At 38.7% G+C, this 26,618-nt stretch overlaps 1 protein-coding gene across 3 annotated transcripts in view; it reads right to left on the bottom strand.

Moving 5' to 3' along the window:
- DYM (dymeclin) overlaps positions 1–26,618 on the bottom strand; it is a 352,836-nt gene that overhangs the window by 186,993 nt on the left and 139,225 nt on the right. For all 3 annotated transcript variants that reach the window (XM_034995704.1, XM_034995702.1, XM_034995703.1), the window contains exons 12-13: positions 10,377–10,490; positions 9,306–9,400 (exon numbers count right to left, since the gene is read on the bottom strand). In XM_034995704.1, the coding sequence (XP_034851595.1) occupies positions 9,306–9,400; positions 10,377–10,490 (209 nt within the window). The remainder of the gene's footprint in view (positions 1–9,305; positions 9,401–10,376; positions 10,491–26,618) is intronic.

Here is a 26,618-nt window from a genome sequence, read left to right as displayed (position 1 = left end):
ATACATTAAAGATGTCTCCATGCAAAGGTTGGGCAGGTTTACGTGAAACCTATAATAAAAAATCGGGGTTTCCTAAGCTCCGGGTCCCTCTTCTGTAATGCAACCCACTGCATGTACAGATGTCACCTGACCTTTGTCACCTTGCTCTGCAGGCACAGGGAACCACACAAGAAAATGATACGCTGGCTCCTCCCATTGCTGTGGTTAATAGGCTGTCCTTTGTTTCTGACCCAAGAATACGGAGTCTCTACCAGGACCCATGAAACTGTGGAATCTAATTTGTTAGATTGTAAGTTGGGTAAAAATCTCAGATCCTTTATTGCAGATAGGAATCGGGGCTTCATAATTCATGGCTAAAGGACAAAGCATGAACTCGCCCCATTACCTCTACAATATGACTACAACATTCTATAAAGCTCTATGCAACTTATTTCAATGTTTAATTTCCCATGTGACAATCCTGCTCATAGAAGTCTGTACTTACGATAAAAATTCAGATAAATGTATGACATGCTACTTTAAAAAGTTGATATTTTGAATGTGCCAGCAGTCTAAACTGAAATTAAACCAATTATGAAGTTTTCACATGTCCCATCAAGTCTACTGAGACATTCTTACTGTAAAATACTAGCAATCTCTGAATAGTTAGAAATTTTCTATTGGAAACAGAGATTTTCAACTGGGAGCTAAGTGCTCTCAATGTAACTTCTTAAGAAAAGGCTAAACTAAAACGCAAACCATGTCAGATTTTAGTTTAGTTACTTTCAAAGTATCACTAACTGTAGGAAGTGCAGGAAGCCAGATTTTCAAGGCAAAACATTTTTCCTTCCTTTCTTGGCTACTGTTACACCAAAATCAAACATGGATCGGCAAAGTGCAAAGCAATGGAGAAGCTTGAAGCTCTTTAGGCCAAAACTAGTTAATTTTATCTTTTAAAATAAATCATGTAAGTTTAATAGAAGTACGTACACTGCAAAACTATTGCTCAGAACTCCTACTAATCTAAAATAAAACATATTCTTAAGAACGCTCTATATTCAGTGAAGTTTTCATTTAGTGAAATATTTGGGAAATACAGGCAATGTGATGATTCTTTGGGCAAGGGTTCAGAATCCAGGAATATTAACAGAGAGCAAGAAATTTTTTTGTAGAGATGTTATCCAGATTTATTTTTAGATTAAAATTATTTTTAAAATGTCATAATACTGTAATAGAAAAAAGAGCTGTTAAAGACTTTGCAAGCCTCTGATAACTCTCACAGCACTCACATGAAGTGTACATACACTAATTTTAGAGATGGAAAACAGAACTCACCAGGATTTCGGAACAGAACTGAACTACTTGTTATAACCCTTAATATCATATAATTCCTTCCCTAAAGAAATAATTTCCTGACTACAATGATATCAGATAATGATATCACTGAGCTAAAGATTTGAAAAATAAAACCAATATGAGTATAACAATTTCTAGACATTAGTCTGAAATTAAAATGTAGGATACCTCAAAGAGAACTTCAGCAGTGGTAGGCACACAGCAAAAGCTTGATAAGTACTTACTGAATTAAAAATAAATTCTAATGTCAAGGATTAGGTGGAAGAAAAATACTAGAGTTACAGGTGGAAAGACACAGTTCTTGTCTTCTTTTCCACGTTCACCTCCCAGGATGATATCTGCAGGCCATGTTCTGCAGAACCTCAACACATCCATACCTTTCTCAACTAGCAAGCTTAAGAAGGAAAGGAAAAAAAAAAAAACAGACTTTCCACAGTCTTTGCAACTGTAACTCTATGTATTTAGCTATATTATTGGAAGGAAGTTGAGATGAGGGGTGAAAGTGGCAAATGGAATGATCAACAAGGGCTTGGTCACCTTGGATGGCAGAGAACCATCTATTTAAGAAAACCCTCAGCAGCTTGGATACGTGATCCCACGGTAGTTGAATTACCCTCAGAGACGACGCTTTGTGGGTCTTGCTTTGCCAGTGCTGTGGAAGGAACATGGGCTTTTAATCTGGAACATTCCCCAGTTGTGTAGCACCAGCATCCTAATCTATGTAAGTCTCCAGTCTTTTCCTAGTCTTAAATATAACAAAAAAGAAACAAGTGGTGAGATACTGAAGGTGATAGGTATGTATTTATCATTAAATGGACCTTATTTTAAAAGTAAGACAGTACTCCTGAAATATCATAACCAAGAGAAATAACCAGAGAGGCTACTGTATTATATATTTGAGTATTTTATGTTGTGTAATATAAATTAATCCTAATAACAAACAGACCGTTTGCTTTTTAATATTCTCTTGTATGTTTTCAGTTCAATGTATTGTTTGGTTCAGAAAAAAAAAAAAAAATCAATCCATGACAACTTAATTCAGTGGGGAAAGTAGTGAGGAAGCCTGACATGGTAAGGTAATACGAGAAAGTATTACTAAAAGCAAATTGTCTATTTTTCTTTGATTCCATGAGCCATTCTGAAAGATCTTTATTTGTCCAAAATAGAGTTAAATAACCTATCTGGCTTTTTGCGGTCTTCAAAAGAATGCTGGGTGATGATAATGCCTATTGTTACATATGCAGAGCAGAGCAAGAAAGCTTACACAAACTGACAGCTTGGGGTTGGTAAGACAGGAGGAGAATTTGCAAGAGTCTATGTTCATTACTGGTGGCTGTAAATGGTAAAAAAAAAAAAAAAAAAAAAGGTGAAAGCATAAATCGTGAAGAATTTTTAAATTCTCAAATTACATGATCAGATTTTACCAAAACAACAAACCCTCCCTTTGTACTACTATTAAAAAAAAAGTCATAATTAAAAATCTAACCTATGTTTTGTATTATTTTATTGTCAAGAGGTTTGAAAGAACAGAACACTTTCGACACTCTGTATAATCATCAACTTCCCTAGCTCCAAGCAGCAGCAGGTATGTGCAAAATGCAGCCCGAGACCAACCAAATTACAAAAAGTCTCAGAATGATGGCTGCCAGAACTAAGCTTAAAATCTCAGATGCCAGGGGCGCCTGGGTGGCTCAGTTGGTTAAACGTCTGCCTTCGGCTCAGGTCATGATCTCAAGGTCCTGGGATCGAGCCCCACATCAGGTTCCCTGCTCGGCGGGGAGTCTGCTTCTCCCTCTCCCTCTGCCTCTCCCCTCTGCTGCTCTCTGTCAAATAAATAAAATCTTAAAAAAAAAAAATCTCAGGTGCCAGCCCACCTTCTAAGAATCAGTCACTAAGTACTTATTAAAAGTCTACGGTGTGCTTATTAAGAGCTGACCTCTGTAAAGGAATGCAAAGAAGTATAGCACAAATCTTTTCTTTCCAGTAATTACTACTCTGCTTAAGCAACAAGACTTGCAACTTCAGGCTAGGCCCATGTGTCACAAGTATCTATACTGGTCAGGTCAAGACATTCAAGTTCTCTCTCTCCTACACCCACCTCTGGGAGAAGCCACATTTTCCAACAGCTAACTTTCTCCTTTCCTGGCCCCTTGCCCCTGCCCTTGGCCTGGAAACTGACTGTGACCCAGGACTTCTATGAAGCAATAAATAGGGCCAGTCGGGTTCTTCCTCTTTGTAATCTGAATAGGGAAACACAAAGCAACAGTGTTAGCAGCAGCTAGGTCTAAAGTGAAAAGGCCCAGGAGCTATGGGGGGTGGGGGGGTGCGCAGCATATGGCATGGTGGGAGGTTGGCCATTACAGGTTTAAGGTAAAACGTTAACAGAGGGGCAGGAAGCTGGTGGAGAAAGCTCTATAGAAGGAAGAGGGGATACCAGGACGTGCCTCACTTTTTTTCCAGGTCCAGACTACATTTTATTCTTTTTTTTTTTTTTGAAGATTTTATTTATTTATTTATTTGAGAGAGAGAATGAGAGAGAGAGAGCACATGAGAGGGGGGAGGATCAGAGGGAGAAGCAGACCCCCTGCTGAGCAGGGAGCCCGATATGGGACTCGATCCCGGGACTCCAGGATCATGACCTGAGCCGAAGGCAGTTGCTTAACCAACTGAGCCACCCAGGCGCCCTGGACTACATTTTATTCTGACACAGAAGTGTAGCTGTGAAAGAGCAGGGAACTGCAATGGTTCAATGAGGTCAGCGCAGCAGGTACCCGCCAATATATTACAAGTAGTAATGGAAGACTAAGTGCAATGGCAGGACCCCGGTTATTTATCGTAAGGCAGGCCTCCTCACCTTGGCACTGCTGACATTCTGGGCGGGTAACTCTTTGTTATTCTGTGTATTATAGGATATCCCTGGCCTCTACCCACTAGATGTCAGCAGCAACCTCTTCCCCAGTTGCAGCAACCCCCCCCAAAACCCCAACCAAACCAACCAAAAAACCCCACAAAACAACGAAAAGACAAAACCTTATTCCAGACATTGCCAAATGTCCCCTAGGGACAAAATTCCCCACACTGAGAGCCGCTACTCTAAGGAGGTTGAACTGTAACCTGTGACAAAGGGAAGCACAGAGTAACATTACCAGGTATGAAATGGAAGCAGCAGTGCCGAGGCCTACCGTGGCAGGACAAGTAAGGAGGCAACGGATCAGGCCGGCCACTGCTACAGCATGGGTGAAGATGGTGGACATGCAAACCAAGGCAGGAGTAGTGGAGACAGAACACGGAGCATGAACGAATGCGAGTTTCAACGGCAGAGTTAGACAAAACTTTTCGAGGGCACAACTGGATATAGCATTTAAAGGAAAGGGAGAAATGATGGTGAATTACTGGTAGGGTTCTGGCTTGGTAATTTAGGTGGCTGGGTGAGGGCTATTCCACTATTAACCAGGACAGGGAATTTATTTATTTATTTATTTTTAAAGATTTTATTTATTTATTTGACAGAGACAGACGCAGTGAGAGAGGGAACACAAGCAGGGGGAGTGGGAGAGGGAGAAGCAGGCTTCCCGCGGAGCAGGGAGCCCGATGTGGGACTCGATCCCAGGACCCTGGGATCATGACCCGAGCCGAAGGCAGACGCTTAACGACTGAGCCACCCAGGCGCCCCAGGACAGGGAATTTAAAAGGAAGAGCAGGTTTTTGTTTTTGTTTTTGTTTTAAAGATTTTATTTATTTATTTGACGAGAGAGACACAGCGAGAGAGGGAACACAAGCAGGAGGAGTGGGACAGGGAGAAGCAGGCTTCCCGTGGAACAGGGAGCCCGATGCGGGGCTCGATCCCAGGACCCCAGGATCATGACCTGAGCTGAAGGCAGACGCTTAACCACCTGAGCCACCCAGGCGCCCCAGGAAGAGCAGGTTTGAAAATGAGTTGTTTTATACTTAATCACAGTTTGAGGTAAGTGTGGGCTATCCAGGTAGTGAAGTTAGTAGAGTTAGTGTTCAGCCAGTCAACACGTACATAGAGTGCACATTACGTGCCAGGCCCTTTACAAATATTAACTCACTTAACCCTCACCACATCCACTGAGAGAACAACTACTGTCCCCTCATCTTACCACGGGGACGCAGCTACCTAGAGAAGTTAAGTAACTTCTCCAAGGTTCCACGGTTGGTAAGTTTTGGAGGTGGGATTCCCCAACTCAGAGTCTGTGCTCTTAACCATCAAACTGTACTGCCTGCCTCAGGAAAAAGGGGGACATCAGGACTGTGAATGTAAATTTGAATGGTTTTCTGTACACAAGTGCATGGTAGGTGAAGTTACAGGCATGTATGTGAACTCCTAGGGAAAATGAGCAAAGAGAGAAGGAAAAAACCAACGTAGAATGAAATCCTGAAGGAAAGTTATGTGTTAAGGCAAAGGAGAAGGCGAATCGGGAGGAAAGAGCCAGTCGGGGAGATGGGAGGGGCAGTAGAGGAAGTACTAAGGGCAGGAAGTAAGTAATGATGTCTTTGTAACCCCTCACAATCCCTTGCATATACTCTTTACAAATATTTTTAATTAAGTATAATCCCAAATAATGATATCAAATATCCATACTTATATTCAAAAGACTTTATAGTTGAACAAAACTCAAATCATACATGCTTATGAGATTTTTCTAGAATACCAAGAGTTTATAGAAGATACATGGTCATTGAATATGAAACAATAGCAAAGACACCATATGAAATCATTCCTTACACTTATGTCCAGCTAAAGCGGCTTGTAGAAGCTTTATTCACACCCTACTTCACAGCAATGTAACATGTTACTCTAGTTTGCATTTTGTTGAAGATCACAGGAAATACTGGCTCTTCTCGGTTTTGCAACTGACAGATACAGAACTGTGCGGTCTCTTCCTAAAGCAGGATTTAGAAAATGTGTATATGAAACTGATGACTTCTCACTTGAAGGAGTTACTGGAGCATCTGGTGAATCTTGAGCTGCACTGCTATAATAATCTGTGTATCTAAACAGTTTTTGTTAGGCATTCCTTATCATACTTTACAATCCTATACCCTAAACACAAACATTTAGTAGAAAATGAGTTTCCTCAAGATTAAAAAAAAAAAAATTGGCCCCCATTTCCAATTCAAAGCAAGTGTTTTCTACAGGGATAAATCTTGATTTCCAGGTCTGAACTCAAAGTGTTTTCCAACCTTTAGCGTGCATACAAATCATCTGAGGATCTCGTTAAGATGAAGACTCTGATTCAGCAGGTCTAAAGCTGGGCTGACACTCGCGCTTCTAACAGGGGCTCTCTCCTCTCTTGGACGGTGAAGATGTCCGGTCCACACGGGCTGCTCAGATGCGGCCCCTGAACCAGGAGCGCTGGCAGCACTCAGAAACTTGTCAAGAACTGCCCGGCCCTCTGGGTGACAAACGAAGCATACTAACATCATCTGCTGAGACTGATGAAGCCAGAAACTTGAAACTTTCAACTATTTCTTTTAAAATCCATTTACAACTCATTCATACACAGTTTCCTTTCTGTTACTGAAGATCAGACCTTCTTTTCTCTCAACTCCTTCCATTATTCTAAACTGTGCATCTAATAGTTAAGCACCTTCCACAAGGTGGCCCCAGCTTTCCTTCCAAGCTTTCTCCTCTAATCCCTATACAGGTCCACAACATGCCAGTTGAATGGGACTGGTTATTTTCTAAATAGAATGCCCTTTATCACACTCCCTCCCGTTCTGTTTTGTTGTGGTTGGTGCTTTTCCTCATCAGGCCAATCTTGAGAGTCATCTCTCTCTACTCACTTTGCCTGATTTCTCAGGAAGAGGTGATCTCACCGTTCTCTGAGCCAACACTCACCCTCACCTGAGGAGTTTTTCTCTCACTCTAGTACTTACTACACTCTGCTGTATACATGTATGTTCTTGTCTTATCTCAGCTACTGAGTAGAAGCTACTTGAGGGTAGGAATTTTTACAACGAATCTGGATATACCTTGCAGTGTGTAACAGAGCAGTTCCTCGCTAATACAACGCTAAATAAAACTCCATTAACATCAAGTAAAGCGGTATTCCTTACTGATGAAAAACCTGACCTAAATATTCCTAAATCACAACTCTAAATTCTGTTTATTTGTCCAAATACAATTGGTTTTCTGCTTTACTCATCACAGATAGAAAACTGGGCACCGTGCTTTGCTTTTCAACTCTTATACTTAGAAAATTTTTATTTAATCTTGCTTCACACATGTTATCAGAACTTAAATTGTAAACCAGTAATTTGCCAATTTCATACTGAACAGGCCAAATGTTGGTGTATCCGCTGAGGAAAATGAATCCTGTACTGAAACCTTCACCAAGCCATTATGAAGCTTCACATACACACAAAAATAGACTGCAAAATAGCACAGTATCATTAAATCTCTCATTAAATCTCTGAACTACAGCATAGTAACAAAAATTAATATTTAGAAAATAAAGACTCTTCAGAACACTGGGGAGAATCGGGAGTTATGAGGAGATACTATGTGTGCTTTACGTCATCACGTTAGTGTTGGTACAAAGTTAGTCAAATAGACAATCACTCGAGTACAAACCCAAAAAGTAATCCAATATAGTATTAATACCAGACCTAAATAAAACAGTGATTTGCTGGAAATAGCCTCTGCTAAATTCTGAGGATAAATATAGAGACCAAGAACGTAAGTTAATGCTGAGTGACTGTTAAAGATGAGGCCAGGTCAATAAGCATCTCTACCCAATGGATGGAAAGTGAGATCAAGAGTTTAAAAGCGACGTGGACTTAGGATCAGCTCCAGTGACTGCAACGCAAGACCTAATCATCAGAACGGCCATGCTCCAAAAACAAGACCCAAGAGAAACAATCTGACTTCACTGACTTATAAATGTTCTACTTGAGAGCCACTACGACAATCTACCTAAGGACCAGAAAGTAGCCACACATGTTAAAAAACAACAACAAAAACAAACCCCTGCAAACGATATTCCTTCATCATTTGTTAATAGGTTTCCTACCCTTAAAGAGCATATCTTTGGCAAAGGGTGGAGAAGGGACAGGAATGAGCTTCTGGTGATGTTGTGGCAGGCAGAGTAATGGTTACCCCCAAAATATCCACCTCCCAACCCCCAAACCTGTGGATGTGTTGCTTTATATCGCAAAAGGGACCCTGCGGTTTGATTCAGCCATGGACCCTGAGATGGGGAGACGAGCCCGGGTTACCCGGAGAGGGCCAAGGCAATCACAAGGCTCCTCAACGTGGAAGAGGGAACCAGATGAGGAGGTTAGAGGGATGAGATGTGAGGAGGACTCAACAGCTCACTGCTGCTGGCTCTGCCAGCAGAGGAAGGGGCTGCGAGCCAAGGAAGGCTGAAGCTTCTAGCAGCTGGAAAAGGCAAGGAAAAGGTTCTCCTCTAGAGCCTCCAGAAAGGAATGCAGCCCTATGGCACCTGGATTGTAGTCTGTGTGGAACTTTTAATCTACAGACTGTATAATAAATTTGGGTTGTTTTAAGACACTAATTTGTAGTAATTTGTTACGACAGTAATAGGAAAGTAATTAATAGTAAACTGCTATGAAAAGAAGTCTCTAAAACAAACACAGCTACCTTCTCTTAAAAGTGTAATGTGATGCTCTGCAAATACGTGAAGATTTAGTTTGCGTTACTAAGAAATATACCTGCTCCTCTGTAAAATGCTAAGACACAAAGCCTAAAATTAGATTGTATGAAAAGACGGAAAAGTAAATCCAATTAACTTTGATCAAGAAGTTGGATTAGAAAACAAAGCAGGACAAGGTATTTTTAACTAAATAAGAAGGTGATAAATATTAAGCAGGAAAATTTGATATTCTTTGTGCATAACATTAAAAAGGGACCACCACAGTACCCATGCCACTGGGGCAGCCAAAAGGCAAAATGTGGTATTTCTCTTAAAGCGCCTATTTACCTGATGATCCTCTGGGCAGCATACTGATGGAGAGAACGGAACTGTGCCGACATGTTTGCTAAAGCAGCCAGACAGTTGGTGTGAAGGTACTTGTCCTGGAAGGTAACAGAAGGGTGAAAACAGACCGAGTCTTCTCTACATATGAAGCAAGGTTAACTGGGAGCAAACGTAAGCTCAACTGTCACTGAGTTTTAGAAAGTTCAGGTCCACGATCCCTTTTCTCTAATTCGAAAATCCTGAAAATTCTGGTTTTTTACCACATATTTGGAAGTTACATCTGCTGCACAAGATTATGCTGCTACTTGTGGTCTTCATTATCCCTATCCTGGTGGATATCGGAAGTATTTCACTGCAGAAACATTAATGGTAAATTACAGTGTACTGTTCCAGAACCTCATGGTTCCATAGACTGTAGCATGTACACCACAATCATCTTTCCAAAATCAACAAATTCTCCATTCTTAAGCATGTCTGACTCCTAGAGCTTCAGATAAAAGCTAAAAGACTGTGCACATGTATCCACATTAGCCCCCTGAGGGAAATAGCTGAAAACAGTGTAGTAAACTTGACCACTTCTCTGAGCTATGAATTCTGTATATTGCTTCTCTATTGAGCGGAACTGAAATTTGCTCCCAGATACTGCAAATACAATCCAGCTAAAATTTTCCTTTTACTCTTTAAAGTATTCGTTCTACTTTTCTTTTCCATTTGAATTCGTATTTCCTTGTGCTCGTATCTTCACACACTTCGTTGTTGCTGCTTTTAGCAGGCAAATCAGTTTTACTGATGTAGCAAAGACAGACATCTTTTATCTAAATATGCCCCACTGCCCATTTTGTTTCATGTAAAATATCTTTAATCCACACAATCTATTAAATATTAAGAAACAGACACTATACACATTACTCTAGGATCACGTATTTCAGTGACTATATGCACATCTGATATATTTTCTTTTACCGTATTACATGAACATGTTAATACTCTAAATATGGAGATTGCTTTAAACTACAGGCCTGATTGTACTATATACATAAAGATAAAAAAAAAAAACAGCTATGGAATACTTACTCTTGTCCTCGTCATGTTGTACTGAATGGTTCTTATTACAACCAGTATCAGAAGACTCCCCAGTGAAATTTCAGTTAAAACCCGCTCTGAATACCAAGTAATATTTTTTAATATCTGTAATGGGGAAGAAAAATTTAAGTAAATATGACTGCTTTAGGGAAAAAAGGATTATCCATGTCTTCAATCTCTGATAAGCCATGGCTTTGCTCTGAAGGTGAGTTAAACAGTATAAAAGTGAATTGTGAGACTTTGAAGATAGCAAAACAGGTGCTAAGGTGTTCACTTCTTTTTCCTCCTTCCTTCTTAACTAGAAAAGAAAAGAGATCTGGAAAACATTAGTACACAAAAAGGAGATATATTTGAAAGACGGACGGCACAAAGGCAAGACAAAAAAATAGGAAAAAGTGAAAATAGGAAAACTGAGGAGTCTCTTGAAAAGTAGAGCTGTCCCAAGAACCACAGAAAACCTTCATACTTGTGTTCAGGAAAAGATAAGAACACAAATAAGTCAAGATCCAGAAGATCCGCACCACATTCTGTTCTGGCTACTGACAGCAGGGAGCTCTGGTGCTCATCTCCAGGCCGCAGTAAGCAAGATCTGTTTTCTAGCTTAAGCTAGTGCAGTTCCACAGTAGATATGTAACATGGACATCAGAGAGAGACAAAAACTGGACACTGCAGATTTGTGATTTGAAAAACTAAATTGAAAAGTTCTCTCAGACAATAGCAATAAATAGGCAAAAGGACAAAGTATGAGAGAAAAGCAGAGACCTAAGGTCTACTTGATAAAAGTTCCAGAAAGTACAGACTAGAAGGAAAACAGAAAAATTAGTAATAGGAGAAAGTTTTGTTGAGGAGAAGAAAAACTTTCAACATTCTGAGGAGAAATAATGAAAAAAAGTAAAATTTATTCTGGTAAGACTTCTGAATTTACAGTATACAATAAAATCTTATTGACTCCCAGATAGAAGAAACAGGTTATCACCAGAAGAGAGACAAGCAAACTAACATTAGATTTCTCATCCCAAACACTACACATCTGCGTAACAAAAGAACAATGTCCATACATTTCTGAGGAATGGATTATGATTCTAGAATTCTATACCTAGAGAAACTACCACACAAATATTCAAACAAAGACTTGGAAGTATGCCAAGAATCAACATGAACTGCTCATGCACCACTTCTGGGGGAAAAACAAACCACCACACATGTAAGTACTTAGCTGCCCATCCTCTCCACTGCGACAACAACAGTAAATGATAGATCAAGGAGTTCAAGAGAAGGAGAATAAGGACGACCAAACAAAACCCAAAAGCAACAACAAAACACAATCATAATCCATGAAATCAGAAAAATAAAATTCAGTCTAAATAATATGGCTGTACCTCAGTTCTTCTAAACAATCATTAAAATAGACATTTCTCTGGTAAATCTGCCCACCAAAAAAGTCCAAATAATATGAGGAATGAGAAAGGGGGTATGGAAACAGACCAGAAGAATAAAAAAAGTAAAGATGCAAGTGCACACGAGTGCCCCCACGATAGATTTTCACTCAGTTCCACTCTCTGGCAAGAGTCCCATGTCACCTAGTACCCCCCCATTACAAATAACCCAACCCTGACCTGTTCTGCAGTCTCCGCTCATGCCAGAGGCTGGCATACTGCAAATGCCCACTACATGGTAGCTGAGTATTGTTAGTGAGGTAAAAAATGTAAACGTATAAGCATTCCCCTGTATTCATGATTAAGGATGGCTGTCATCAAGTAGAAGAGAGAACCTACGTGTAAAACATATAACAGCTGAAAATATTCAAAATAATGAGTTTTGCCAGTTGAACCTTTATAAAGAAGTGAAGTGATCAGTCCCGCTGACTTACTCTCTAAGGCACCAGTTCTCAAAATGTGGTCCTGGGACCCTGTAGGGGTCCCACAGACACTTGCAGAGAATTCTCAAGGCCAAAACTATTTTCCATGATAATACCAAAACATTAGTTTCCACTCTCATTCTCTCATGAGTATACAGTTGAGTTTTTCAGGTGCTACATAACATAGCTGATAGTGTAACAGTTTTAATACAGAAGCAGACATGAGAATCTATCAGTCTTCTGTTAAGGCAATTCATTAAAGAGATTTGCAAAAATGTAAATGCCATTCTTCTTGCTAAATTTTTGTTTGGCAAAAAAGTTATTTTTTATAAAAATATATTATTGATGCTAACATGTATTGGGTTTATTGTAATAACTATTATTTCTAAATGACCTGATTATTTTTTAAATATCTCAATTTTAATTTCGAATTACAGAACTAAAACCCACAGGAAAACAACTATTTGGTGTCCTCAATTATTTTTAAGTGTAAAGACCAAAAAGTTTTAGAACCAATGCTCTTAAGTCTCCAAGTAAATCTAACACAGGATACTCATTAGGCACTTTACTAGTGAGAGAAGTCTCTTTTTAAAAGGTCACACATTTGAGTATAGTTCGGTTTCTCCTCTCTCAGCTCCTTTATTTAGAAATAAATTATCATAAGCCATCCTTATTTGAAACAGAGATCATTAGTTCTTAACATCTGCTTGTGTGTGTCAATTATATACCTGGATGGAAGAAATGTTTTGAATTAAAGTAGTCTTATTCATTTAACATTCAACAAATATTTAAATGGTATCCACATAGTAAACTTACATTGTTACTACAAAAATTAGAAATCCAATTTAGTCTTTACATAAAACTTTCTTTTCTTCCTGTGAAAAATGTGTCATTGTTTAGAAATTCTGGTTGTGTTTAAGAAAAATTATAAATAACTAGTTATAAAGCTCTCACAGCTTCCCATGGGATATCAATGCATAATGGGCAACATACAGAAAATTTTTCTTGGTAACTTAGCTGTAGCCACTGACCTATTCAGAACCTATTTAACTGGCTCTTACAAAAACAATTCCCCATATCTTGTATTTAATATTCAGACATACAGTTTAATAGTCACAGACTGGTATCCTGATTATACAATTTCATGGTCAACTAACTCAAATAATATGTAGAAGGAAACCCCTTAAGGATCTGAAAATGTCTTCCTTCTCAAAAAGGATATGAGAATTACTTGTTCTAGGTCTTTTCCTGAACTTTTGCCCCCCATATAGATTTGGTTTTATTGAATGTATCTCTTCCAAATGTTCATATGCTAGAGTACAGTAACATACTGTGTAATATCAACTCTTTAAAAAATCAAGTATGCATAGAAAGGCAAAGCATAATTAACCTCCATACTCCCACAACTGACATTAACTGTTAATATTTCATTTTTTTAAAGATTATAAATCCCATTTTATTCCCCCAAAGAGGGGGTACACTATCAACCACTATCTTGAGTTTAGTATGTACCTTTCCAGTCCCTTTCAAATGCTTTATATGTACACACACTCCCTCCAAAACCTAGGATTCCTTTGTGTATTTGCTAGTTCAACCAAGACGCCATGGTTGAATAGTGTCCCCCAAAATTCATGTCATCCAAAACCTGTGAATGTGACCTTACTTGAAAACAGGGTCTTCATAAATATATAACCAAGATGAGGTCACAGTAGGTTACTATGGACCGTAAATCCACTATGACTGGTGTCCCTAGAAGAGGAGGTGAGACACAGAACAGGCACCCACATGAGAGAAGGCCACGACACAACAGACACACAGAAGTTGCAAGCCAAGGACACCAAGGACTGGCCGCCAGAAACTAAGAGGCAAGACCTCTCTCCTAGGTCTTTCAGAGAGAGCATGGCCCTGATGACACCCTGCTTTTGAACTCCTCATCGCCAGAACTGTGACAATTAATTTCTGTTGTTTTTAGCCATCCAGTTTGCAGTAATTAGTTATGGCAGCTCTCAGACACTAGTACACATAGGTATTTGCGTCTTATTTTTTTTCACTCAATATGTTCTTGTAACCTCCCATGTTGATGCATATACGAAAATTAGTATTTACCACATATGTCAAATTCTGAGAGTACTAATCATTTCTTAAAATGAATACTTCTATGGTAATTAATAAATAGCTGTTGCCCCAAGCCACTCCCCAAGGACCTCCTGGGAGTTCATCAATTAACGTACAGCACACAATGAAGGACCATGGTTGATGCCACTCTTACTGGCTGACTTTGGTACTATACTAGTTAAATATCTGAATATCACCTCTACATCCCATCTAAGCACTGAATAGTACTGTACCAATAGGCCACATTTTCTTGGGTCCACTCTTCTATTAATGGAAATTGGGGTTATTTCCAGTTTTTCCCCTAGTAAAAACAATGTTACAATGTAGATTCTTACCCTTACTATCTAAAATCTCACTATAGGATACTCAGAAACCAGGGACTCCTTACTCTCCATACTCTGAACGTTAATTATCTAAATTCGGTCAGGAATCATATAAATTTTAAAAAGAAAAACCATCTGTAAAACACCCGTTTTAAGCCACCCATTTCTCAGTACTTAATGACTTCATAAGCAAGTCTCCAAGAGTTTGTGAGGAAGCAAAATTGCAAAGTCACTGAATAGCTCTTTTTTATAAAATAACTGTAGGTTTGGGTCACTATTAACTAAAAAGCACAGAGCAGCAGTGTTCATCACAGTAGCATGAGTCACAAGCAGGTATTTAACTTAAAATTAAATTTTAATAAAATTAAAAATTCAATTCCTCAGTCACACCAGCCACATTACAAGTGCTACCTTCTCACAGACAGCAGTTGGAGATTTCTGTCATCACAGAAATTTCACAGAAGTTAAAGAGTCTGGTATAAAGAACACCACTCTATCTATCACTGTTTTCTCAAATGTTAATATTTTGCTTCTGACGTCCTGAAGCCCCCTAGCCACTCCTCACTCACCCTATTCTCTAACCTCTGGCAGCCTGAATTTGATACTTCATTACCATGCAGATTTTTGAGATTTATTATTATCAATACATGCAGCTCTGTTTCATTCATTCTAGCTGTTCTACAGTATTTCATTTATGTTATCAGCTGTTCACAATTTTGGAACACTACAAACAATGCTACAATGAACATTCTTTCAAATGAGCTCTTGTGAATCTCTGAAAAAGTTTGTCTTAGGACACAACCAGGAAATGGAATTGCTGGGAGGTAGAGTATTTACTTCTGCAGGTTATTTGAGGAATGTAACAGGCCAGATTCCTTTCAAAAGCAGTTCTGCTCATTTATATAGTATATGAGAGACCTCTTTCTCTAGATCCTTACCAATTCTTAACAGAGCTTGTAATTTCTGCCAAACTGATGAGCACAAAATATTTCAGTTATTTTAATTAGCATGATCCTGACAAATCATCAGGTTGAACATCCTTTAAAAATGTTTGCTGGTCATTCAGGTTTTATATTCTGTTTTTCTATTACTTTGCCCATTTTTCTATTGAATACTTTTGGTTTTTCTGATTATGCTAATCTATCTTCCTGTCTATGGCTTGTTTCCACCTTTTTTTTTTTTTAAGATTTTATTTATTTATTTGACAGAGAGAGAGATAGAGAGAGAGCACAAGTAGGCAGAGTGGCAGGCAGAGGGGGAGGGAGAAGCAGGCCCTCTGCTGAGCAGGGAGCCTGATGCGGGGCTTGATCCCAGGACCCCGGGATCATGACCTGAGCCAAAGGCAGCCATTTAACCGACTGAGCCACCTAGGCACCCCTGTTTTCACCTTTATTAACCACGAAAGTTTTTCATTTTAATGTTGTCAAATTTATTAATGTTTTTATTCATGGTTTATACATTTTATGCTATGCTTAAATCCCTATCTTGAGTTCATAAAAATATTATCCTTTCTCTTTGGAGATTTTAAAGTTCAGCTTTTTATATCTACGCCTTATTAACACAAGTGGGGCAAAATCACCTAATTTTACTTTTCCTATTAGATAAGCCAAGTTCTCAATCTCAGCACAATTTACCTACTACTTCTGTCATACATTTGTGTTGCTATACGTGAGTTTGTAATTTCTGGACTCTCCAAAGTCTTTTTGTATTTATCTATTTTTTATTCCACTTATGTTAATGAAACACACTTAATTACTAATGTTTTATAACTAGTCTTATCTGATAGGTAACTCCACACTGCTTTTCTTCAATAACTTTCTAGGCAAAATGTTCTTCCATATGATTTCAGGGACTGCAGGTGACACTTGAGCAATGCAGAGGTTAGGGGTACCCAACCCCCTGCACAGCCAAAAATCCATCCAAAAGTCAAACTTTTGACTCCTGAAAAATTTACTTAGTGATAAGCCTACTAAGGAAGAGAAGATACATTTACAGTACTATATTTATTGAAAACATCCATGTATCAGTACACCCACACGGTTCAAACCTATGTTGCTCAAAGGTCAGACACTGCAGTTGATCAAGTCTCACAAAAACCTTGAGATTTTGATCAGGATTACATTCAACATAATGATTAATTTAAAAGCAAAATTAACAACTCTGTCACTGAGTCTTCCTATCTGTGAACATGTATCTCCCTCCATTTATTAAGTCATATTTAATATCTTTCATTTAGGTAATTTTTGCCATAAAAAATGTTGCACTTCCTCTGTTACACTGACTCCCAAGTTCACTGCAGTTTTATTGCCATTATAAATAGTATCTCTAGATCACATTTTTGAAGATTTATTTATTTATTTTAAGAAAGAGCGGGGGTGGGGGGGACAGAGAGGGAGGGAATCTCAAGCACACACTCTGCTGAGCATGGAGCCCGATGCAGGGCTCATTCTCATGACCCTGAGATCGCAACCTGAGTGGAATCAAGAGTTGGACACTTAACTGACTGAGCCACCCAGGTGCCTCTCTAGATCACATTTTTGAAGTGCTTTGTTACTAGTGTGTAGAAATTGTATTTGTTTTGTATATGGATCTCGGATTCAGAAGATTTGCTCAACTTTCCTAACAGTTCTAGTATTGGTATCTTGAATTTCCTACGTAGTTAATCACAACACCTGTAAATACGGACATTTAGATTTCCTCTCTTTTCAAGTTTAAATGACCCTGTTTAGAGTTCTGATACAATGCTGAAGAGGAGTGGTAATACAGAACATCCTCTTTGTTCTGACTTTCAAGAAAATATTTCTAAAATTCTCCAAACGAGTATAATGCTTTTAACTATAGGTTTTTGTAGATACACTCTGTTAAGACAAGGAATTTCTTTTCTACCCTTATTTTATTGAGAACTCTGTTTTATCATGAATTGGTGTTGAATTTTATCAAATCCTTTTTCGGTATCTATTGAGATGATTGTATGGTTTTCTCTCTTAAATTAGTAAGTTACATTGAGAGATTTTCTAATATTAAACTACCCTTGCATTCCTGGAATATTGTTATTGACATAGATATATTCTTTTTGCTACCTTGCTTTATTCCATTTTATGATATTAGATTTATAAGCTTTATGATTACATTTATGCCACTTATTAAATTGTTGTCTCTCAACTCAAGATCCACCTTTATCAAATTTTCCTTTATCAAATTTTGATAAATTTGGTATCAGGATTATGCTGGCCTCATAAAATGAGTTGGAAAGATTTCCCTTTTTTCTACTCTCTAGATGAGCTTGTATATGACCGGTGTTATTTCTTCCTTCAGTTTTCGGAAGAATTCATAGGTAAAATCAGCTGGGCCAACAATTTTCATTTAGGATGATTTTATATTACAAAGTCAGTTCCTTTAAAAGAAACAGGACTATTTTGATTTTTTTTCTATTGTGAGCTTTGGTTAAGTTTTTTTCTGGGAGTGAAGGAAATTTGTCCATTTCACTCAACACTTAAATTTTATAGCATAAAATTACTCATAGTATCCTCTGAACATTTTTTAATATCTGTAGGATCTGTCCTGATCTCCTATACATTCTCAGTAATAGACATTTGTAACTCTTTCTCTTCTTGATCATCTTTCTGGGGGTTTATCAATCTTATGAATTTTCATATATTTTGCTTACAGTAACAAAGTAGAAAGATTTAAAATCAAAGATCTAAGCTTCTAACTAAAAAAAATCTCGAAAAAAAAAAAAGCTAAAACTTCAAGTAAGAAGGAAGGAAATAAAAAGTAGGAATTAATAAAATAGAAGAAAACAGAAAAAAGTCAATGGAATCCAAAGTTGGTCCTTTGAGGGGTGGCTGGGTGGCTCAGTTGGTTAAGCACCTGACTCTTGGTTTTTGCTCAGGTCATGATCTCAGGGTGCTGGGATCAAGCCTTGCATCAGGCTCCCTGCTCAGCAGGGGGTCTGTTTGTCTCCCTCTCTCCCTGCCCCTCCTCCCACTTGTGTGTTCACTCTCTCTCTAAAATAAATAAATAAATCTTCAAAAAAAAAAAAGTTGGTCCTTTCAAAAGAGGAAGGGAGGAAGGGAGGGAGGGAGGGAGGGAGAACAACCCTCTTGCCAGACAGAGGTAGAATAAGACAGAAATGATACATATTCCAACATTAAGAATAAGAGCAATAACATCTCTATGGCTAGTGCAGATATAAAAAGGTTAAGAGGAAAAAAACAGTAATAAGACAAAAATAATAATAAGTAAAAAAATATATATTATGGACAACTTTACAGGAATAAATTCAATACCTTAGAAGAAATGTACCAATTCCTTGAAAGACACAAACTATCAAAGCTCAAAACTTAACCAGATATGGGGCACCTGGGTGGCTCAGTTGTTAAGCGGCTGCCTTTGGCTCAGGTCATGATCCCAGAGTACTGAGATTGAGCCCCACATCGGGCTCCCTGCTCAGCGGGAAGCCTGCTTCTCCCTCTCCCACTCCCCCTGCTTGTGTTCCCGCTCTCCCTGTCTCTGTCGAATAAATAAATAAAATCTTAAAAAAAAAAAACACACAAATATATATAAAAAGAGAATATATCATGGCTAAGTGCAATTTATCCCAGGAATGTAAGGTTTATTCAATATTCAAAACTTAATCAGTAATGCACTACATTAACAGACTGGGAAAAAAATCCATGTGATTCAGCATATATAAAGAAGCCTTACAACTCAGTAATAAAAGAAAAACCAAATTTAAAAAAAATATTTTATTTATTTACTTGACAGAGACACAGAGAGAGAGGGAACACAAGCAGGGGGAGTGGGAGAGGGAGAAGCAGACTCCCCGCTGAGCAGGAAGGCGGATGCGGGACATGGGGCTCCATCCCAGGACCCTGGGATCATGACCTGAGCCAAAGGCAGACACATAACGACTGAGCCACCCAGGCACCCCAAAAGCCCAGTTTTTTCAAAAGAAAGTATGGCTATACAAAGTCAACACAGGGACATCCCTGTGGTGATGGAAATGTCCTGTATCTTGACTATGTCAATGCCAATGTCTTGGTTGTGATACTGTATCACTGTTTTGCAATTACAGTTGTCACTAAGGGAAATTAGGTAAAGGGTACATGAATTCTATTTTTCTTAAAACTACAATTCACTTGGGGCACCTGGGTGTCTCAGTCGGTTAAGAGTCTGCCTTCGGCTCAGGTCATGATCCCCGGGTCCTGGGATGGAGCCCCACGTCCCGCATCCGCCTTCCTGCTCAGCGGGGAGTCTGCTTCTCCCTTTGCCCCTACACACCGCTTGTGCGCACTCTCGCTCTCAAGTAAATAAAATCTTTAAAAAAAATTAAAATGAACTTTTTAAAGTATAATTTTTTAAAATAGGTAAAATTTGGAAAGATACTTCACAAAAGACAATATATAAGCACATGAAAAGTACATGAAAAAATGCTGATCATCACTGGGTATGAGGAAATGCAACTTTAAGCCAAAATGAGATACCAGAATCTATTTCATGGACAATTAGATCCACAGCTAATAATTCCATGTAGAGAACTTTGGTAGAAACATTTACTTACTCATTTTTACTATTACATATGGAAAGGAAAAGAATAAAAATAAACAAAGGTCAACAAGAAAGTCAAATTCTAGAGGGAAAAAAAAGATTTAAATACCTGAATTTGAAACGTCATCTGGAATATCCTGAAGTCCTTATGGAACTGAGCCTGAATATGAACAAACCTAATGCCTTCCCTATCTTACCATCACCATTTTGGCAGTCAGTAAAGTTTAATTTTAAATTAAGTCAGTAAAGTTTAATTTTAATGCAAACTCCTATGCTAACTTTAATTACCAAATATAATACTTTTTCATAAAGTATAAAAAGCAATATAATAAAAAATGTAGCCATCCTTGAATTTTGTCAAATCTTAACATATTTTGCATTATTTGCTTCAAAGTTCTTTTTGGTGACTTCTTGTTTTATTTTGTTTTCCATGCTGTTGAAGCAAATACAACATTACAGACATAGGTAAAGACCCACTGTGTACCCTTCCCCATTTTCATTCCCCTTTCTTAGTCTCCAGATGTTGGACTCTGCATGCTCTAAACATTTTCAATATTACCAACAGTGATGTTGGATGACCATTAATAAGCATGTACTCTCTGTGCAAAAGTACAAGTCTTCCTATGCAACCTTGGAGTGGAACTGCGAACTTATGGTGAGACACAACTTCAGTTTTATTACTGTCTCTTCAAGCTAAACACACACCTGCCCTTGACCCAGCAATTCTACCTTAGGTGTACACTCAAGAGAATGAGTGCATATGTCCGCCAATGTACAAGTGCAAAAATGAGCACAGCAGTCTTATCAAACATAGTCCCAAACTGGGAAAAAAAGCAAGTATCTACCACCAAGACAATGGATAAATATACTGTGGCATATTCATACAGTGGAATAGCACCGAGCAATACAAAAGAACCAACCAATGATGCAATAACAGAGGTAAATCTCAACAACACTATGATGAGTGAAAGTCAGAATAGTGGTTCACTGATTGGCTGTGGGGTACTGGCCAGGAAAAGGCATTTCTGTTATGTTTGGGAAATGTTCAGTAACTTGATTTGGGTGGTAATAACACAGGTAGAGACATACATAAAAACTCCTAAATTGTACCTTCAAAATTTGTGCACATTTTATACTTCAATTTAAATGTTTTTAAAAATTATATTGGTTTTTGTTTCTTATTAAAGATAAATGCTATAAAAATGAGAAAATCAGTACTAATATTTTCTCTCTGGTGGTACTTTGCTAAACACAAGAATCAGGAAATTTGTATGTTTTATCTTCTTTCTACTGTGTCAAGGTTCACTAAATCTTAGTTGAAATGATGGTCACACCATGTAAGAGACAAAAAAAGTTTTAATGGAACATCATCAGAGAAGAGTAAACATGCCACAAAAACCCTACTGAAGACAAGAAAAAAAAAGTTTGTATCCTGTGAAGAGTGAAAGCCCTAGCCCCTTCCTCCTCTAGACACCCCTCAGCAGGAACACTGGAAGAGCCCCCTCTGAGAAACTGATCAGCCCAAAAGAAAAGGCCTACAGAGAGCAGAGTGCCCAGAGAAGGAGACCATGTAGAGCAAGTTAAAATCAAGTAAGTCCTGCTCACACACAGAACTTACAATCAACTTTTTAGTGCCTTACCTCTAAATAAACATTGATCACCAAACATTTGAGTTAAGCCTCCAACATGGCTGAAGACAGAAGCCAAAGAAGAAAATGAAACTAAGAAGATATGCAATGTATTTTAATATATTTAGAGGGAATTCTCAGTTCTGTTGAGAGAACTGAAGAGCTGAATTAGTGACTGGTACATGAATAAAAAAACTGGGCAATCGTGTGCTACAGAAAAACCAAAACACAAACAAGAAAGGAAGTGCAATTATCATACATTACATAGCTGAGCTAAGAATGAAAAAGCTGAGTTCTCAAGCTGAAAATGGTAATAAAATGGAAGGAGGGGAAAAGTCTACGTGTGGAAAGGGGGCTGGGAACCCAAGGAAACAGGAATTGATGTGCAGGAAGGAGAGTTAATTATGACTTATTTTCCATTTTAGGAAGAGAACAGTTAATATCTAAATCTGGAAAATCAAGAAATAACAAAACAAGCATGTTATTTAGAAACATGGACAGAGTTAAGAGCACTGGTCTTTGGGGAGTGGGAATCAGGTGCAGGATAGACATGGGATGTACTATGGTGCATTAAAACCTAGTACTTCTATAAAAGTTTTAAAACAATGTGTACATGTGCTGGGAAGCCTGGCTGGCTCAGTCAGTGGAGCATGTGACTCCTGATCTCAGGGTTGTAAGTTTGAGCCCCACACTGGGTGTAGAGATTACTTAAAAATAAAATCTTTAAAAACACCCAGAAACAAAACTATATACATGTGTTACTTTTTTTTTTTTTTTAAAGATTTTATTTATTTGCGAGAGAGAGAATGAGAGAGAGCATGAGAGGGAGGAGGGTCAGAGGGAGAAGCAGACTCCCTGCTCAGCAGGGAGCCCGATGTGGGACTCGATCCCGGGACTCCAGGATCATGACCTGAGCCAAAGGCAGTCGCTTAACCAACTGAGCCACCCAGGCGCCCACATGTGTTACTTTGACATAAAGAAAATACAAAGAGGAAGATAAAAATCAGCGTGGGGTTGGACCTCACCCACAAGACTAAAACTGAAAGAGTTAAATTATGTTACATCGTTTTCAAAAACATAAAACAATTTCTCAGGCTTCTTCTCTTTATTCCCTATTCCTTCACTTACTCTGTATACAATAGGCAAACTTGTTGGGCAATTTCTGCCACAACTAAAAAGGGGAAATGAAACAGAGAGGAAAAATGAACTCAGTGGCAGCAAAAACATTTGCCTCAATTACTGAAGAAAACATTTTGACAGTTTTTAACAGTGATTAATAGTCATTCAGAAAAAAAGCACTTATGGAAAGAACTCAAATACATGGAGGCTAAAGAGCATCCTACTGAAGAATGAATGGGTCAACCAGGAAATTAAAGAAGAATTAAAAAAATTCATGGAAACCAATGAAAATGAAAACACAACTGTTCAAAATCTTTGGGATGCAGCAAAGGCAGTCCTAAGAGGAAAGTATATAGCAATACCAGCCTTTCTCAAGAAACAAGAAAGGTCTCAAGTACACAACCTAACCCTACACCTAAAGGAGCTGGAGAAACAACAGCAAATAAAGCCTAAACCCAGCAGAAGAGAAATAATAAAGATCAGAGCAGAAATCAATGAAATAGAAACTAAAAGAACAGTAGAACAGATCAACGAAACTAGGAGCCGGTTCTTTGAAAGAATTAACAAGATTGATAAACCCCTGGCCAGACTTATCAAAAGGAAAAGAGAAATGACCCAAATCAACAAAATCATGAATGAAAGAGGAGAGATCACAACCAACACCAAAGAAATACAAACAATTATAAGAACATATTATGAGCAACTCTATGCCAGCAAATTAGATAACCTGGAAGAAATGGATGCATTCCTAGAGATGTATCAACTACCAAACTGAACCAGGAAGAAATAGAAAACCTGAACAGACCTATAACCACTAAGGAAATTGAAGCAGTCATAAAAAATCTTCCAAAAAACAAAAGCCCAGGGCCAGATGGCTTCCCAGGGGAATTCTACCAAACATTTCAAGAAGAATTAATACCTATTCTTCTGAAACTGTTCCAAAAAATAGAAATGGAAGGAAAACTTCCAAACTCATTTTATGAGGCCAGCATTACCTTGACCCCAAAACCAAAGACCCCATCAAAAAGGAGAATTACAGACCAATATCCCTGATGAACATGGATGCAGAAATTCTCACCAAAATACTAGCCAATAGGATCCAAAAGTACATTAAAAGGATTATTCACCACAACCAAGTGGGATTTATCCCTGGGCTGCAAGGTTGGTTCAACATCCGCAAATCAATCAACGTGATACAATACATTAACAAAAGAAAGAACAAGAATCATATGATCCTCTCAATAGATGCAGAAAAAGCATGTGACAAAGTACAGCATCCTTTCTTGATCAAAACTCTTCAGAGTATAGGCATAGAGGGTACATACCTCAATATCATAAAAGCTATCTATGAAAAACCCACAGCAAATATCATTCTCAATGGGGAAAAACTGAGAGCTTTCCCCCTAAGGTCAGGAACGCGACAGGGATGTCCACTATCACCACTGCTATTCAACATAGTATTGGAAGTCCTAGCCACAGCAATCAGACAACAAAAAGAAATAAAAGGCATCCAAATTGGCAAAGAAGAAGTCAAACTCTCACTCTTTGTAGATGATATGATACTTTACGTGGAAAACTCCAAAGACTCCACCCCAAAACTGCTAGAACTCATACAGGAATTCAGTAAAGTGGCAGGATATAAAATCAATGCACAGAAGTCAGTGGCATTCCTATACACCAACAAGACAGAAGAAAGAGAAATTAAGGAGTCGATCCCATTTACAATTGCACCCAAAACCATAAGATACCTAGGAATAAATTTAACCAAAGAGGCAAAGGATCTGTACTCAGAAAACTATAAAATACTCATGAAAGAAATTGAGGAAGACACAAAGAAATGGAAAAACGTTCCATGCTCATGGGCTGGAAGAGCAAATATTGTGAAGATGTCAATGCTACCTAGAGCAATCTACACATTCAATGCAATCCCCATCAAAATACCATCCACTTTTTTCAAAGAAATGGAACAAATAATCCTAAAATTTGTATGGAACCAGAAAAGACCCCGCATAGCCAGAGGAATGTTGAAAAAGAAAAGCAAAGCTGGCGGCATCACAATTCCGGATTTCCAGCTCTATTACAAAGCTGTCATCATCAAGACAGTATGGTACTGGCACAAAAACAGACACATAGATCAATGGAACAGGATAGAGAGCCCAGAAATGGACCCTCAACTCTATGGTCAACTCATCTTTGACAAAGCAGGAAAGAATGTCCAATGGAACAAAGACAGTCTCTTCAACAAACGGTGTTGGGAAAATTGGATAGCCACATGCAGAAGAATGAAACTGGACCATTTCCTTACACCACACACAAAAATAGACTCCAAATGGTTGAAAGACCTCAATGTGAGACAGGAGTCCATCAAAATCCTAAAGGAGAACACAGGCAGCAACCTCTTCGACCTCAGCCACAGCAACTTCTTCCTAGAAACATTGCCAAAGGCAAGGGAAGCAAGGGCAAAAATGAACTATTGGGACTTCATCAAGATAAAAAGCTTTTGCACCGCAAAGGAAACAGTCAACAAAACCAAAAGACAACCGACAGAATGGGAGAAGATATTTGCAAATGACATATCAGATAAAGGGCTGGTATCCAAAATCTATAAAGAACTCATCAAACTCAACACCCAAAGAACAAAGAATCCAATCAAGAAATGGGCAGAAGACATGAACAGACATTTTTCCAAAGAAGACATCCAAATGGCCAACAGACACATGAAAAAGTGCTCAATATCGCTCGGCATCAGGGAAATCCAAATCAAAACCTCAATGAGATACCACCTCACACCAGTCAGAATGGCTAAAATTAACAAGTCAGGAAACGACAGATGTTGGCGGGGATGCGGAGAAAGGGGAACCCTCCTACACTGTTGGTGGGAATGCAAGCTGGTGCAGCCACTCTGGAAAACGGTATGGAGTTTCCTCAAAAAGTTGAAAATAGAGCTACCATATGATCCAGCAATTGCACTACTGGGTATTTACCCCAAAGATACAAAAGTAGGGATCCGAAAGCGTACCGCACCCCGATGTTTATAGCAGCAATGTCCACAATAGCCAAACTGTGGAAAGAGCCAAGATGTCCATCGACAGATGAATGGATAAAGAAGAAGTGGTATATATATATACAATGGAATATTATGCAGCCATCAAAAGGAATGAGATCTTGCCATTTGCAACGACGTGGATGGAACTGGAGGGTATTATGTTGAGTGAAATAAGTCAAACAGAGAAAGACATGTATCATATGACCTCACTGATATGAGGAATTCTTTTTTTTTTTTTTTAAAGATTTTATTTATTTATTTGACAGAGACAGAGACAGCGAGAGCAGGAACACAAGCAGGGGGAGTGGGAGAGGGAGAAGCAGGCTTCCTGCTGAGCCGGGAGCCCGATGTGGGACTCGATCCCAGGACCCCGGGATCATGACCTGAGCCGAAGGCAGTTGCTTAACCAACTGAGCCACCCAGGCGCCCCGATATGAGGAATTCTTAATCGCAGGAAACAAACTGAGGGTTGCTGGAGTGGGGGGTGGGGTGGGAGGGATGGGTGACTGGGTGATAGACACTGGGGAGGGTATGTGCTCTGGTAAGTGCTGTGAATTGTGCAAGACTGTTGAATCTCAGATCTGTACCTCTGAA

Source organism: Mirounga leonina, unplaced genomic scaffold (genome assembly GCF_011800145.1).
Source record: "Mirounga leonina isolate KUSES-001 unplaced genomic scaffold, KU_Mleo_1.0 Mir_93, whole genome shotgun sequence".
NCBI lineage: Eukaryota > Metazoa > Chordata > Mammalia > Carnivora > Phocidae > Mirounga > Mirounga leonina.
Note: the sequence above shows the minus strand (reverse complement) of the source record. Positions and strands in the feature narration are given on the sequence as shown.